We start from the raw sequence: 15,026 nt of genomic DNA, 5'->3' as shown, positions 1-15,026 counted from the left end.
ACTCAGCAACTAGTAGAACCCCTACATTGGATCCCTGACAAATAGAGGAAGGGCTATTATGGTAGGAAAAGCCAAGTGGAAGGCATTAGAACTGCCCCTACCTAAGAAAACAGTAAACCAAAAGCAATACTGCATTCCTAGAGGGATTGCAGAGATTACTGCCACCATCAAGGACTTGAAGGATGTAGGGGTGGTGATTCCCACCACGTCCCCATTCAACCCACCTATCTGGCCTATGCAAAAAACAGATGTATCTTGGAGAATGATAGGAGATTATCGAAAACTTAAACAGGTGGTGACTCCAACTGCAGCTGCTGTTCCAGATATAGTTTCATTGCTTGAGCAAATTAATACATCTCCTGGTACTTTGTATGCAGCTATTAATCTGGGTAATACCTTTTTCTCCATACTTGTTTTGAAGGACCATCAGAAGCAGTTTGCCTTCAGCTGGCAAGGCCAGCAATACACCTTCACTTGCCTACCTCAGGGCCTACATCAACCCTCCAGCCATATGTCATAATTTAGTCTGCACAGACCTTGATCCCCTTTCCCTCATACAAGAGGTCACATTGGCCCATTACATTGATGACATTATGCTGACTGGACCTAGTAAGGAACAAGTGTCAACAACTCTTGACTTACTGGTGAAACATTTGCATGCTAGAGAGTGGGAAATTAATCCCACAAAAATTCAGGCATCTTCCACTTCAGTGAAATTTCTAGGAGTCCAGTGGTGTGGGGCATGTCGAGATATTCCTTCTAAAATGAAGGATAAGTTATTGCATCTGGCTGCCCCTACGGCTAAAAAGGAGGAACAACATCTAGTGAGCCTCTTTGGATTCTGGAGGCAACATAGTCCTCATTTGGGTGTGCTACTCCAGCCTATTTATCAAGTGATTCAAAAAGCTACTAATTCTGAGTGGGCCCAGAACAAGAGAAGGCTCTGCAACAGGTTCAGACTGCTGTGCAAGCCTCTCTGCCACTTGCACCATATGATCCTGCTGCTCCAGTAGTGTTTCAAGTGTCAGTGGCAGATAGAGATGCTGTTTGGAGTCTTTGGCAGGCCCCTACTGGTGAATCACAGAGCAGACCCTTAGGATTTTAGGGCAAAGCCCTGCCATCCTCTGCCAATAACTACTCTCCTTTTGAGAAACAGCTTTTGGCTTGTTACTGGGCCTTAGTAGAGACTGAACACTTGACCATAGGACACCAAGTCACCATACGGCCTGTGCTGCCCATCATGAACTGGGTGCTGTCTGACTCACAGAGTCATAAAGTTGGAGATGCACAGCAGCACTCCATCATTAAATGAAAGTGGTATATATGAGGTCAGGCCTGAGCAGGACCTGAAGGCACAAGTAAGTTGCATGAGGAAGTGGTCCAATTGCCCATGGTCTCCACTCCTGTCACGTTACCTTCCATCTCCCAGTCTGTATCTGTGGCCTCATGGGGGAGTTCCTTATGATCAGTTGACGGAAGAGAAAATTCGTGCCTGGTTTACAGAGAGTCCTGCGCAATATGCAGACACCACTCTAACGTGGACAGCAGCAGCACTACAGCCCCTTTCTGGGACCTCCCTGCAGGACAATGGTGAAGGGAAATCCTATCAGTGGGCAGAACTTCAAGTAGTCCACCTGGCTGTTCACTTTGCTTAGAAGGAGAAATGGCCAGATATGTGATTGTATACTGATCCATGGGCTGTGGTCAATGGTTTGGCTGGATGGTCAAGGACTTGGAAGGAACATGATTGGAAAACTGGAGATAAGGATTTATGGGGAAGAGGTACATGGATAGACCTCTCTCAATGGGCCAAAGAAGTGAAGATATTTGTGTCTCTTGTGAATGTTCAACAATGGGTGACCTCAGCAGAGGACGATTTTAACAATCAAGTGGATAGGATAATGCATTCTGTGGAAATCACTCATTCTCCTTCCCCAGCTACTCCTGTCATTGCTCAATGGGCTCATAAACAAAGTGGCCATGGTGGCAGGAATGGAGGTTATGCATGGGCCCAGCAACATGGACTTCTACTCACCAACGCTGACTTGGCTACAGCCACTGCTGAGTGCCCAATCTGCCAGCGGCGGAGATCAACACTGAGTCCCTGATATAGCACCATCCCTCAGGTGATCAGCCAGCAATCTGGTGGCAAGTTGATTACACTGGATCATTTCCATCATGGAAAGGGCAGCTTTTTGTCCTTACTGGAATAGACACTTACTCTGGATATGGATTTGCCTTCCGTGCACGCAATGCTTTTGCCAAAACTACCATCCATGGACTTACATGGTATCCCACACAGCACTGCCTCAGATCAAGGGATTTACTTTACAGGAAATGAAGTGCAGCATCAGGCCCATGTTCATGGAATTCACTGGTCTTACCATGTTCCCCAACATGCTGAAGCAGCTGGCTTGACAGAACGATGGAATGGCCTTCTAAAGACAAAATTACGGCATCACCTAGGTGGCAATACCTTGCAGGGTTGGGGCAATGTTCTCCAGGAGCCTGTATATGCTCTAAACCAGCATCCAATATATGGTGCTGTTTGTCCCATAGCCAGGATTCATAGGTCGAGTAATCAAGGGGTGGAAATGGGAGTGGCACCACTCACTATTACCCCTAGTGACCCACTCATAAGATTTTTGCTTCCTGTCCCCTCGACCTTATGCTCTGCAGGTCTAGCGGTCTTAGTTCCAAGAGAGGAATGTTCCCACCTGGAGACACATCACTGATTCCATTAAACTGGAAGCTAAGAATGCCACCTGGCCACTTTGGGCTCCTTATGTCTCTGGATCAACTGGTGTGGTTGATCTTGATTACCAAGAGATAATCAGACTGATATTACATAATGGAGGTAAAGAAGAGTATGTCTGGAATGCAGGAGATCCCTTAGGGCATCTCTTAGTACTACCATGCCCTGTGATTAAAGTCAATGGAAAACTACAGCAACTCAACTCCGACATGACTACTAATGGCCCAGACCCTTCAGGAATGAAGGTTTGGGTCATCCCATCAGGCAAAGAACCATGACCAGCTAAAGTGCTCGCTGAGGGCAAAGAGGATATGGAATGGGTGGTGGAAGACAGTAGTTCTAAATACCAGTTATGGCCATGTAACCAGTTGCAGAAATGACGGCTGCAATTGTTATTGTTTCTGCTTTGTATGTGTGCATCAAATATTTTTGTTTTCTTCACTTATAAAATATAAGATGTAAATGGGGCTAGTGCATTTTCAGCTGTATGCATCCTAGGTGTATCATGTTAGGCACGAGTATGACTTTATAATTGTCTTTATTCAGAGATTATGGATGGTTTAAGGAGATGTGTACATGTGCCAAGTTGACAAGGGGTGGACTGTGATGGTTAAGATTGTGTGTCAACTTGGCTGGGCCATGATTCTCAGTGTTTATATGGGATCACTCCCATGATGGGATCTGCTATGAGTAGCCAATCAGTTGAAAGGGATTTTCCTTGGGCATGTGGCCTGCATCCAAATATAAGCAGACATTCTGGCTTTTTGCTCACTCTGGATCCTGCAGCTGCCTCCTGTTCATCTGACCTCTGGTTGTTGGGACTTGAGCTATCAGCTTATCTGCCAATCTTGGGATACATTGATCTTCACAGCCTGTACAAAAGCCCTGCTCTGTGACTTGCCGATCTTGGGTCCGCCAGCCCCTACAGCTATGTAAATTGGAAGAAGCCTCTACCCTGATACAGACTTGGGACTTTACAGCCTCTACAATCGTGTGAGCCATTTCCTTGATATAAATCTCTCTCTACATATATATTTATACACTTTACTGGTTTTGCTTCTCTGAAGAATCCAGCCTAAGATACATGCAAAAGCTGGACGATGAATAAGAAGACTGAAGAAGAACTGACTCCTTTCAATTGTGGTGATGGCGAAGAATACCAAATATACCTTAGACTAGGATTTTTTTTTTATAAAACCAATCCTATTTTCATTCTCAAGGGGTAACTCTTAAAAAACACTCAGTATTTACACTTAAGGAGAACTAAAGAGAAAAAAATATGAGGAAATTTGAATTTAGGGAGATTTTCCTCATAAGCCAATATGGATAGGTAAAAAAATGCCATAAGACACGAGAAACCGGCTTTTAAAAATTCTTACATAAATGTATACTTCAAACATGCCTTCTCAGCATCACATCAACTAGCTTTTTAACTTACATAAATATATAGCCTGAATTTTTATTCTTGTCAAGATCATCTTACAGAGCCGCCTATTATTTCTTTTTTGTTATTGTTGTTGTTCCACCTATTATTTAAGGAATTCTCTGACCTAGTTTTCTACAACCTTTGAATAGTGCAGAATTGAAATAATGTAACAGGTTAAAAAAACAGAGAAGCCTTTACTTATTCATTCTTGCTGGCACACTCACCTGGTGCTAATCCAGGCCAATATATGTAACCACTGTAGCTACTTAAAACTGAAAATGGCATTAATGATTTTCGAAATAACACAACTGAGAATTAGGCCAAGAAGACAAAAGCATGAACCATTTATCTATCATAGTCAAAAAATATAAATGCTCTTTTAAAAAAAATACTGTCTCACTTCACATTACCTATAAGGTAGGCTTCAGAACCGATTTTCTCCCTTGTGCATAAAAATGCATTTAATCCTCATAACTCAATTAACATTTGAACCAACAACTCACTGACTTTTTAGAGAATGGCAATTCAAAAAAATTATTTCACTAAACATGAGCTGAATTAACTGCTTAACTTTATTATAGTTTCTGTGAGTTTCATAGGTTTAAAAAAAGAGGCCCAATTTTGCTATTGATGATAGGGTGGAGACTGGGAGGAGGTAAGAGAGGAGGAAAAAACTAAACTGGGTAAGTGTTGGCCTGACAAGAAGTTTGGAAATAAATTTTTCCCAAGCTCTAAACGTTACTTGATAAGTATTAAAAAGGATATATTCCACATGGTCAATTTCCTGGTATTGCTAACAATACCTAGCATTGTAGAAGCTGGCACTACTCAGTCTCCATCCAGCTCTGTAAGGTCAGTGGGGTAACCTACAAAATCCTGAAAAGGGATGCATCACCACAGTTCCAGGCTCGTTTCTGCTACTGGCTAAGCTATACAGGTAAGGGAAGTAAGTATATATGTCAGAGGAGAAGTCAACATTAAATAAATATTTAAAGAACATGGGAAAGCGGAGACTTCCAACTAGTCAAAACTCCTATTAGCTAAGTTCATACATAGTAGTCCAGGATAAGAAACCCTACCTACCCCTAAGAGTGAAATGCATACAAGAATACTTGACAAAACGTAAGAAAATGTAAAAGTGAAAGTAAGTGAAGCCCCATTGCCAATTACAGTAGCTATTCTTAAGACTAGTATTGAGGACTATTAGAAATACTTTTCCTTTGATGTAATTCTTAGGATTTGCAGGAAAATAATCCAAGGAGGGGGGAGGATTGGAGGGAGATGAAATAAGAGTGGCTAAGAACTGATGATTAATGCAGTTGATTGACAGGTATGAGTGTTCATTGTACTATTCTCTCTTTGCATATGCTTTAAGTTTTCCTTTATAAAACATTCAAATACATTTTCTTAATGCTTGTCGTTAGGTGCTGTCAAGCTGGTTCCAACTCATAGCGACCTTACGTACAACAGAACAAAACGTTGCCAGGTCTTATGACACCTTCACAATTGTTGCTATGTTTAAGCCCACTGTTGAAGTCACTGTGTCAATCAATCTTGCTGAAAGGTTCTCTTCTTCGCTGACCCTCTACTTTACCAAACATGATGTTCTTTCTCCAAGGACTGGTCACTCTGATAGCATGTCCAAAGTACATGAGACAAAGTCTCACCATCCTCGCTTCTAAGGAGCATTTCTGCCTGTACTTCTTTCAAGATAGATTTGTTCATTCTTCTGGCAGTCCGTGCTATATTAAATATTCTTTACCAACACCATAATTCAAATGCATCAATTCTTCTTTTGTCTTCCTTACTCATTGTCCAGCTTTCGCAAGCATATAAAAAAATCACGCTCCAATCTCACATAAGAACTTTAAGGAAAACAAATGCTGGCAAGGTTGTGGAGAAACTGGAACCCTCATCCACTGCTGGTGGGAATGTAATATGGTACAGTCACTGTGGAAAACATTCAGGTGGCTCCTCAAAAAGCTGAAACTAGAACTACCATATGATCCAGCAATGTCCAATCCTAGGTACATACCCAGAAGAAGTGAAGGCAGGAACACAAACAGAAACCTGTACACCAATATTCAATGCAGCACTTTTCACAATAGTCAAAAGGTGGAAAAAACCAAAATGTCCGTCAATAGATAAACGGATAAACAAAATGTAGTATATACATACAATGAAATATTATGCAGCCGTAAAGAGAAATGAAGTTCTGATGCATACCACAACATGGATGAATCTTGAAAATGTTATATGCTAAGTGAAATAAATCAGTCACAAAAGGACAAATACTGTATGATCTCACTTACATGAAATAAGCAAATATATAGCAAGCAAAGATCCCAGGGGAGGGAGGAAGAGAGGGGAGAAGGGAGGGAGAAAGGGGTATTTTTTGCTTAGGGGGCACTGAGTTTATGTTAATGGTAGTGGAATAGTTTGAAAAAGGATAGCAATAATAGTGGCACAACATGAGAAATGTAATCAGTGTCAATGAATTATAAATGTGAAAGCTGTACTGTCAAATGTTTTGGTATGTGTGTTTTCACCACAATTAAAAAAAAAAAAAGGAACCTTTAGGAGTATAAGAGGAAGGGGAGGATGCTGCTCTCAAATTAGTATAGAGCTATAACATTAAAAACAAAAAGTAAGTTCAATACTCCTGAATTCTCTATAGAAAAAGGATTCAGGATATACAACCTAAATGCTAAAACAATACAGTATATAGTTACTTAAATCAACGGTTCAACAACTTAAACAATGTTATAAAACCAAAAAACCAAACCCACTGACATTCAGTTAATTCCAACTCATGACAACCCCATGTATTACAGAGTAGAACTGTTCCATAGGATTTTCTTGGCTGTAATCTTTACTGAAGCAGACCACTAAGGCTTTCTTCTGCTATGCTGCTAGGTAAGTTCGAACTGCCAACCTTTAGGGTAGTAGTCTAGCATAAACCGTTTGCCCCACCCAAGGACCTCCTGAAAAATGTTATACAGTTAGTAAAATGAACATTAAGAATCTAATGAATCAGGACTGGTTGAGACTGGAGGACTCCCTGAGACTACTGCCTTGAAATATTCTTCAAACCTTGAAGCAAAATTAACCCTTGTGGTCACCTTGTAGCTAATTAACAAATTGGCTCAAAAAATAATGAATATCACTTGTAAGTACTGTGCTCCTTTAAAGTCACCTATGTGAGACCAAATGGACAACAATTACTTTAAAACAGAAATGAGAATGCAAGAGGGCCGAGAAACTAGATTAATAGAAATGGAACAAACAGAATGGAAATAATGAGAATGTTCACGCACGGCGAAGAATGTAACCAATGTCACTGAACAATTTGTGTAGAACTGTTGTTGCATGGAAACCTAAACTGCTGTTTGAACCTTCACTGAAAACATAATTATTTAAAAAAAAAAAAAAGAATTTAATGAATCAACATGGAAAATTTATCCAGCTAAATAGAAAATTATGTTATGATTCTAACTCTATAAAATATAAATATATGTGGAGACTGACTAGTTAGAAAGTGATACAACTCATGGGCTTTGGTGGTGGAACTGTAAATGAAATTTTGTAAAAAAAAACTTGTTATAATGCTTTTTTATGATTAAAGAAAAAAAATGCATGGACACACTGTCCTCTTCACTACCGCATGCAGAGGAATCTTCAGAGCACAGCACAGAGGGAACACACTAGGAAGGACTGTCTGCTGGGTACCACAGACCTCAGCAGTGCTGTGAGGAGAACCACACTGTTACTATCTATGTGGTGTGCAATGCAGGACAAAACCCTCATTGGCAGTGGCATACATGCCACATAAATACTAGGCAAAAACTTTTTCAATGCATAAAATCTTTGTGGAAAAATCAATAAAATCGAATATAGTCTAGAGAAATGATATTAAAAGTTCATCGATGTTTGGGTATAGGATACATCAGAAAGTTGTGATGCCATAAACTAAGAAAAAACTGACTCAGCTTTAAGATGGGGGCACTTACCTTTCTCCTCACCTCCCTTTTAATATGACATTTCTGCACAACTAGTTTTCTTTTGTTTTTAATTCTGAAAAGCATTTTCCACCCATATCCCTAATGAAGCTTGAAATTAACATGGCCTTTTCAATTCCTTCTTTGTGCAGCAGCATGAAATAAGAGTTTGGATCCAGGAAACATCACAAGGTAGGAGCGGGGCAATACCACAGAGCATTTCTTTTTTAAAGACCCTGGAGCACTGATTATATATCCTCGGGATTGATGACAAAGTGGTTGGCTCATTGCTCTACCTTCTCTGCCTGGACTGGCCCACAAATGGCCCACAAGTCACTGAAACGCCCATTATATGTTCTTTTTGGTCAAGACGCAGGCACAGGAAACAGGGTGTGCAGAGCTGTTCCATCTTCTATGGGATAAAAATACTGTCTTAAAAAGAGGGAACAGGAAAGGTAGGGAGCTGCTTCTATCCAGAAAGGTAAACTCATAAAGAACATGCACGTGACCATATCACAATCCCCTAAACACACCCCCACCCCAAAAAAAGAAAAAAAAAAGGTTTTCACTATATCCTACCTCCTAAGAAAGCTGGTGTGTAAAACCATAAATTTTAGTCTTGACTCCATTTTACTAGCTGATTGAAAAATAACTGGAACACTCTATAATTATTATGCAAACAATAAAAGAAGGGGACAAGACAAGCGTTCAGGGAAAAAGTAAAATGATTTCTTCCCCCCAGAAAAATGGGTAACTATGAATCTACGTGGGAGTACCTGGGTGGTACAAATAGCTAAGAGGCTTGGCTGCTAAACGAAAGGCTGGAGGTTCGAGTCCATCTAGAGGCACCTCAGAAGAAATGCCTGCTGATCTACTTCTAAAAAATCAGCTATTGAAAACCCTATGGAGCACAGCTCTGAGACACATGGGGCACCATAAGTTGGAATCGACTTGATGGTAACTGGTTGGTTTTATGGACTTATTAGTGTTCACTTAATTGTCAGGTTAGAGTTCAATTCCATTTTTCTTGTCATTTCCTTGTACTTACCATGACAGGGGTCCCAGATTAGGAGGAGAGATCCCCACCCCTTCAGTATCTGGCAGACTCTTCTTTCCCTTATGCTGAGATCTTAAAAAGAAAAAAAAGGGCAAAATTGGACATAATTTTTCCCCAACTGGCCATACCCTAATTAAAGAGATTGCATACACATGGACCTAAAGACCTAACCAGAGTCAGCCATGAAAAAGTTCAATATCAACTAATTCTTACTTGTTAAATCCAAACTCTATGATGCCTTTGTAAAATCCTCCTGGTCTTAATTTTTTCTGCAAAAAATGTATTAAAGGCTCACATTCCTGTTGCTGACAGTAATATGACAAATGTCTTAAAACTTGGTTGAAAATAATAAAGCAGTAATAATTCAAATTAATCTGCAAATATAAAAACTATATTCTTACAATATTTAAGGATGTTTTGTAGGTATCTGTAAATTCAAAATGGATCCCTATCAGTAGGGACCAAACTGGCTTAAAAAGCAAAATGTGAAAAAAATTGTCTTATTACCCCAATATTCTATACTCTTCTGAAAACTTACATAAATTGTGCTAATACCTTTACCTGGTTTTTAAGGATCAACTCAACAACAATCGGTTTCAGGTTTTTTGGTGGGTTTTCAAGGACAACACCAAGTTCTAGCTGTAACTTCTCCTAAAAGGCTTATAATCATATAGCATGATTTTACCAAACGAATGTTTACAGCCTATCCATAAGCTAGATTTTTCTTCTATTAATTGTCTACATTCACAATAACTCAGTCTTCAAGAAAGTAAGACTAAATTCAGAAACTGAAGTGCCAGTACAAATACTGCAGAACTCCGAAAAGAAAGCTCAATAGTTATAAATTAGGATAACCAAGTAACTCTTGACTTAACTAAATTTTGAAAGAGAAGACATCAGGAGAATCTTATTTGTTTGTCTGAGGTGGGTAGGAAGAAAGAAAAAAAAGAGAGAGGTTAAGAAGAAAAGGCAAAAAAGATGTGGTGTAATGGATTGCTTTTGTGTGGTCTTTCTAGCCATGGTCTTGTAACTCCCACCCAGATGATAAGGTAAGACTGGGTGATAGGGTAATTGTAGTCCACCAAAGGAAGGGGTCAGTTTTGCTATCCCGCTGGGCTTGAAAGGAGCCGCCCCAGAGGCAAGAAAGGAGAAGAACCCACCACCACCAAGGAAGAAGAGCCCAGTAGGAGGCCCGCAGGAGATGGTGCAGTGGGCTCCCTGGCCCACGGAGCGAGAAAGCTGAGTATCTTTGGGCAGAGACTGAGGGTCAGGGAGAGGCAAGCCTGCAAGCACGGCTGGGAAGAGGCTGTCCTGATGGAAGAACTGTATCCTTGAGTGTTGCTGAGCCTGAATTGTAACCTGTTACTTCTCTAATAAACCCCATAACCGTGAGTTTGGTCTGTGAGTTCTTTGTGGCCATTGCAATGAATTATCGAACCCTTATTATTAAGAGTTAGGTGTTGTTGTATAGATACCTTTTAAAGATCACTTTAAAGAAACACCTATTAGATAAATACAAAAAAAAAAAAAAAAAAAGAGCTGTCCTAATGTTATACAAATGGTATTTGTGTTTTACAATCAAATTTCTAACGACAGCATCATATACACATTCAAAAACTACAATCTCTTAAACAGTTTAAATGGAGTGAATCTGACATGTTCTGCAAAATTTATTTAACTCCAAATGCACCTCCAATGAAAAACACATTAATATCAAAAATGTAGGTGGAATGTGGAGAACTTGGAATCCTTATACACTGCTGTTGGGAATGGTGCATCCTCTACGGAAAGAGTTTGGTAGTCCCTAAAAAACTTAGGAGTCACCATATGATCCATCAGTTCCACTCCCAGGTATACACTGAAGAGAATTAAAAAACAAATGTCCACGCAAAACTATGTACATAAATGTTCACAGCAGCCTTATTCATAACAGTCAAAACGTGGAAACAACCCAAATGTCCAACAACAAAATGACAGCAATAAACTCACAGCTATCAATAATCACACTGAATGTAAACTGCTTATGTACCCATAAAGAGAGAGAGAGTGACAGAATGAATAAAAAAATAGGACCCATCAATATGCTGTCTACAATAGACACATCTTAAGACACAAAGACATAAATACATTAAAGAATGGAAAAAATATATCAAGCAAACAGCGATCAAAAAAAGAGCACGAGTGGCAATATTAATCTCAGATAAAATAAACTTTAAGGCAAAATCCACAAGAAAAGACAAGGAAGGACATTACATAACGATTAAAGGGACAATCCACCATGAGGACATAACTATAGTAAATATCTATGTACTCAATTCAGGGCTGCAAAACACATAAAACAAACTCCTAACAGCACTGAAAAGAGAAATTGACATTTCCACAATAATAGTAGGAGACTTCCACACGGCACTTAGAACATCCAGAAAGAAACTCAACAAAGATAAAGAAGATCTACAGGCCACAATCAACTAACTTAACCTCACAGACATATACAGAATACTCCACCCAACAGCAGCAAAGTACACATTCTTTTTCAATGCACATGGAATGTTCTCCAGAAAAGACCGTATCTTAGAATACAAAGTAACCCTCGACAAAATCCAAAACACTGAGATAATACAAACCATCTTCTCTGATAAAAACGCTATAAAAGTAGCAATTAATGACAGAAAGAACAACAGAAAAATATCAAATGCATGGAAAATGAGTTAAAACTTTGCTGAAAAACCACTGGGTAAAAGAAGAATTCTAAGATGAATCAAAAAATTCCTAGAATCAAACAGGAATGAAAATACATCATACCAAAACCTTTTGGACACAGCAACGGCAGTGCTAAGAGGTCAATTTATAAAAACAGATGCACACGTCAAAAAAGAAGAAAGGGACAAAACTCAAAACATTAGCTATATAACTCGAACAAATTGAAAGGGAGCAGCAAAAGAAGCCCAGAGCCACTAGAAGAAAATAATAAGATGATCAGACCAGGAATAAATGAAATAAGAGATCTGAAAACAATAGAAACAGTCAACAAAATCAAAAGTTGGTTCTTTGAAAGGATCAACAAAATCGACAAACCACTGGCCAAACTGGCAAAAGAAAAATAGGAGACGAAGCAAATAACCCAAATAGGAAATGAGATGTGGGCCATTACAACTGACTCAACAGAAATAAAAAGGATCACAACAGAGTACAGTGAAAAACTGTACTCTTAACAAATATGAAAACCTAGAAGAAATGGACAAATTTCTAGAAACACACTACCTACCTACATTAACACAAACTGAGGTCGAAAATCTGAACAGACCCATAACAAGAGAAGAGACTGAAAAGGTAAGAAGAGCTCACACCAATACTACTCAAACTATTTCGAAAACAGGGAAAAAAAGGATACTTCCAAATTTATTCTCTGAAGCCAGTGTAACTCTGATAACAAAGTCAGATAAAGACACCATAAAAAAAGTAAAATTACAAACCAATATCTCATAAACATAGATGAAAAACTTCTCAACAAAATTCTAGGCAATAGAATTCAGCATCATATCAAAAAAAATACTAATACACCACGACCAAATGGGATTCATACCAGATATGCAAGGATGGTTCAACATTAGAAAATCAATCAGGAGGCGGGGCCAAGATGGCAGAGTAGTCAGATGCTTCCTGTAGTCCCTCTTACAACAAGGACCAGAAAAAAACAAGTGAATTGATTATATATGACAATCTAGGAACCCGGAACATCAAAGGCAAAGTTGAGAAATCAGACTGAGTGGCAGGGGGAGGGAGAGATGGTTCGTAAGCAGTGAAGAGTTGCCAGACCTGACCTGGTAGGAGGTGGCGCCCTTCAGGCCAGACCAGCTCACGTGCACAGTGTGGCAAGCACTGGCACTCGGGAGGCATTTTCCATATCGGGAGAGACCCAGCGGCAAGAGTCTACTCGGACATCCAGAACCAGTGAGAAGCAGCACTCAATTGGTAAAAGATAAGTACTTGTGTCTGATCGATGTGTGAATCAAAAAATACCCCCTTTGGGAAAAACTTCTCTCTCGTTTACCTGCTGCCTCCCCACTCTGTACCGTGTCCCGGGCCAGCTTCAATGATTGCCGAGTCCCCTGGGCCAGAAGTAGGACCTGTCATGCACCCTGAGCCATTCTCCTGGCCTTAGAGAGGGAACAAATTAACAAACAGGAAAAAAAAAAAAAAAAATCTGCCAGCTCCCCTAAGCCAGGAACTCAGGGTAGGCACAGCTCCTTTGCCTAGGCACAAGAATAAGGGCTCCATGGACATTAAATGCCTTTCACCCCTGCATAAACATGTGTGGGCCCATTTAAACGGCGTAGGCCCCCATTATTATGGTACAACAGGGTATATACCTGAAGTCTAACTTCAACTGTATCAGCTATATGGTGAAGTGGCACATTCAAGACATCTGACACTACTCTTCCCATTAATCAGGGTCCTCACCTACCCACATCAGGGGCCTGAGGACTGGTGATTCCACCCATACCACCTAGCCACCCGCGATAGGGGTCCAAGAATAAGTAATGCCCCCCTAGTCATTACAGCCAATAGTACTGGGTGCTTATACTCCAGCTGCAAAACACCCACCTACTCACTCTAGGAAACAGGGACATGGTTTCCCACCAGACACTCAGGGGCAGCAGTCAGACCCCTGCGTTGCTTAGTGCGTGTCCCCCTACTGCAGCAAGATACCTGTGTCTACACCAATCACCCATGTCTGTCTAGGACTGTAGGTGAGAGCCTGCACCACACACTTGGTGACAGACTACCTGGATACCTGAGCTGAATTCATACATGAAAAGAGACTCCTGGGCTCACATATCTAGTAACAGATCTAACCACCTGGTGACATGACATTGGAGCTTCAAAGCCACCAATAATCAAACTAGCTTACAGCCTATTTGGGCATAACAAAACAAGAAGCACAGTAAGCAAACATAAAATAAGGAAGTATAATAACTTCTCGATGGCTCAGAGAAAACAGTCAATATCAAATCACATAAAGAAGCAGACCATGATGGCTTCAGCAAGCTCCGAAAATAAAGAAGCAAGAAATTTTCCAGAGGAAGAGAACTTCATGGAATTACCAGAGGTAGAACACAAAAGATTAATATACAGAACTTTTCAGGAGATCAGGTAAAATGTAGAACTCAGGCAAAGCAAAAGAAGATCTTCAGAAATTTATTCAAGAGCATATACGACAAATTTAACAGTCTGCAAGAATCCATGCAGAGACAGCAACCAGAAATCCAGAAGATTAACAATAAAATTTCAGAATTAGACAACTCAACAGAAAGTTATAGGAGCAGAACTGAGGCAACAGAAGCCAGAATTAGTGACACTGAAGATAAAGCACTTGACAGCAACGTATTTCAGGAAAAATCAGATAAAAGGATTTTAAAAAATGAAGAAACCCTAAGAATTATGTGGGATTCTATCAAGAGTAGTAACCTATGAGTAACTGAAGTACCAGGACGGGGAGGATAACAGAAAATACAAAGAGAATTGTTGAAGATTTGTTGGCAGAAAACCTCCCTGATATTGTGAGAGATGTGAAGATACCTATCGAAGATACTCATCAAACCCCACATAAGGTAGATCCCAAAAGAAAGTCACCAAGACATATTATAATCAAGCTTGCCAAAACCAAAGATAAAGAGAGAATTTTAAGAGCGGCTAGGGATAAACGAAAAGTCATCTACAAAGGAGAGTCAATAAGACTAAGCTTTGACTATTCAGCAGAAACCAGGCAGGCAAGAAGCCAATGCGATG

The 15,026-nt window shown here is 40.0% G+C and overlaps 1 protein-coding gene across 17 annotated transcripts in view; it reads right to left on the bottom strand.

Annotated features, from left to right (window-relative positions):
• Window positions 1–15,026, bottom strand: part of MTMR3 (myotubularin related protein 3) — a 213,077-nt gene that overhangs the window by 68,099 nt on the left and 129,952 nt on the right. For 14 of the 17 annotated variants that reach the window (XM_023733677.1, XM_023733676.1, XM_023733681.1 and 11 more), the window contains one exon: window positions 9,228–9,308. In XM_023733677.1, coding sequence (XP_023589445.1) covers window positions 9,228–9,230 — 3 coding nt within the window. In that variant the 5' untranslated portion in view covers window positions 9,231–9,308. Of the gene's footprint in view, window positions 1–8,475; window positions 8,592–9,227; window positions 9,309–9,797; window positions 9,896–15,026 lie in introns of all 17 variants that reach the window. The other 3 variants (XM_023733679.1, XM_023733690.1, XM_023733691.1) reach the window with 3 other exon arrangements.

This window comes from Trichechus manatus, unplaced genomic scaffold (genome assembly GCF_000243295.1).
Source record: "Trichechus manatus latirostris isolate Lorelei unplaced genomic scaffold, TriManLat1.0 scaffold00061, whole genome shotgun sequence".
NCBI lineage: Eukaryota > Metazoa > Chordata > Mammalia > Sirenia > Trichechidae > Trichechus > Trichechus manatus.
The sequence above is the reverse complement of the archived record's forward strand: the minus strand, read 5'-3'. Positions and strand labels throughout refer to the sequence as shown.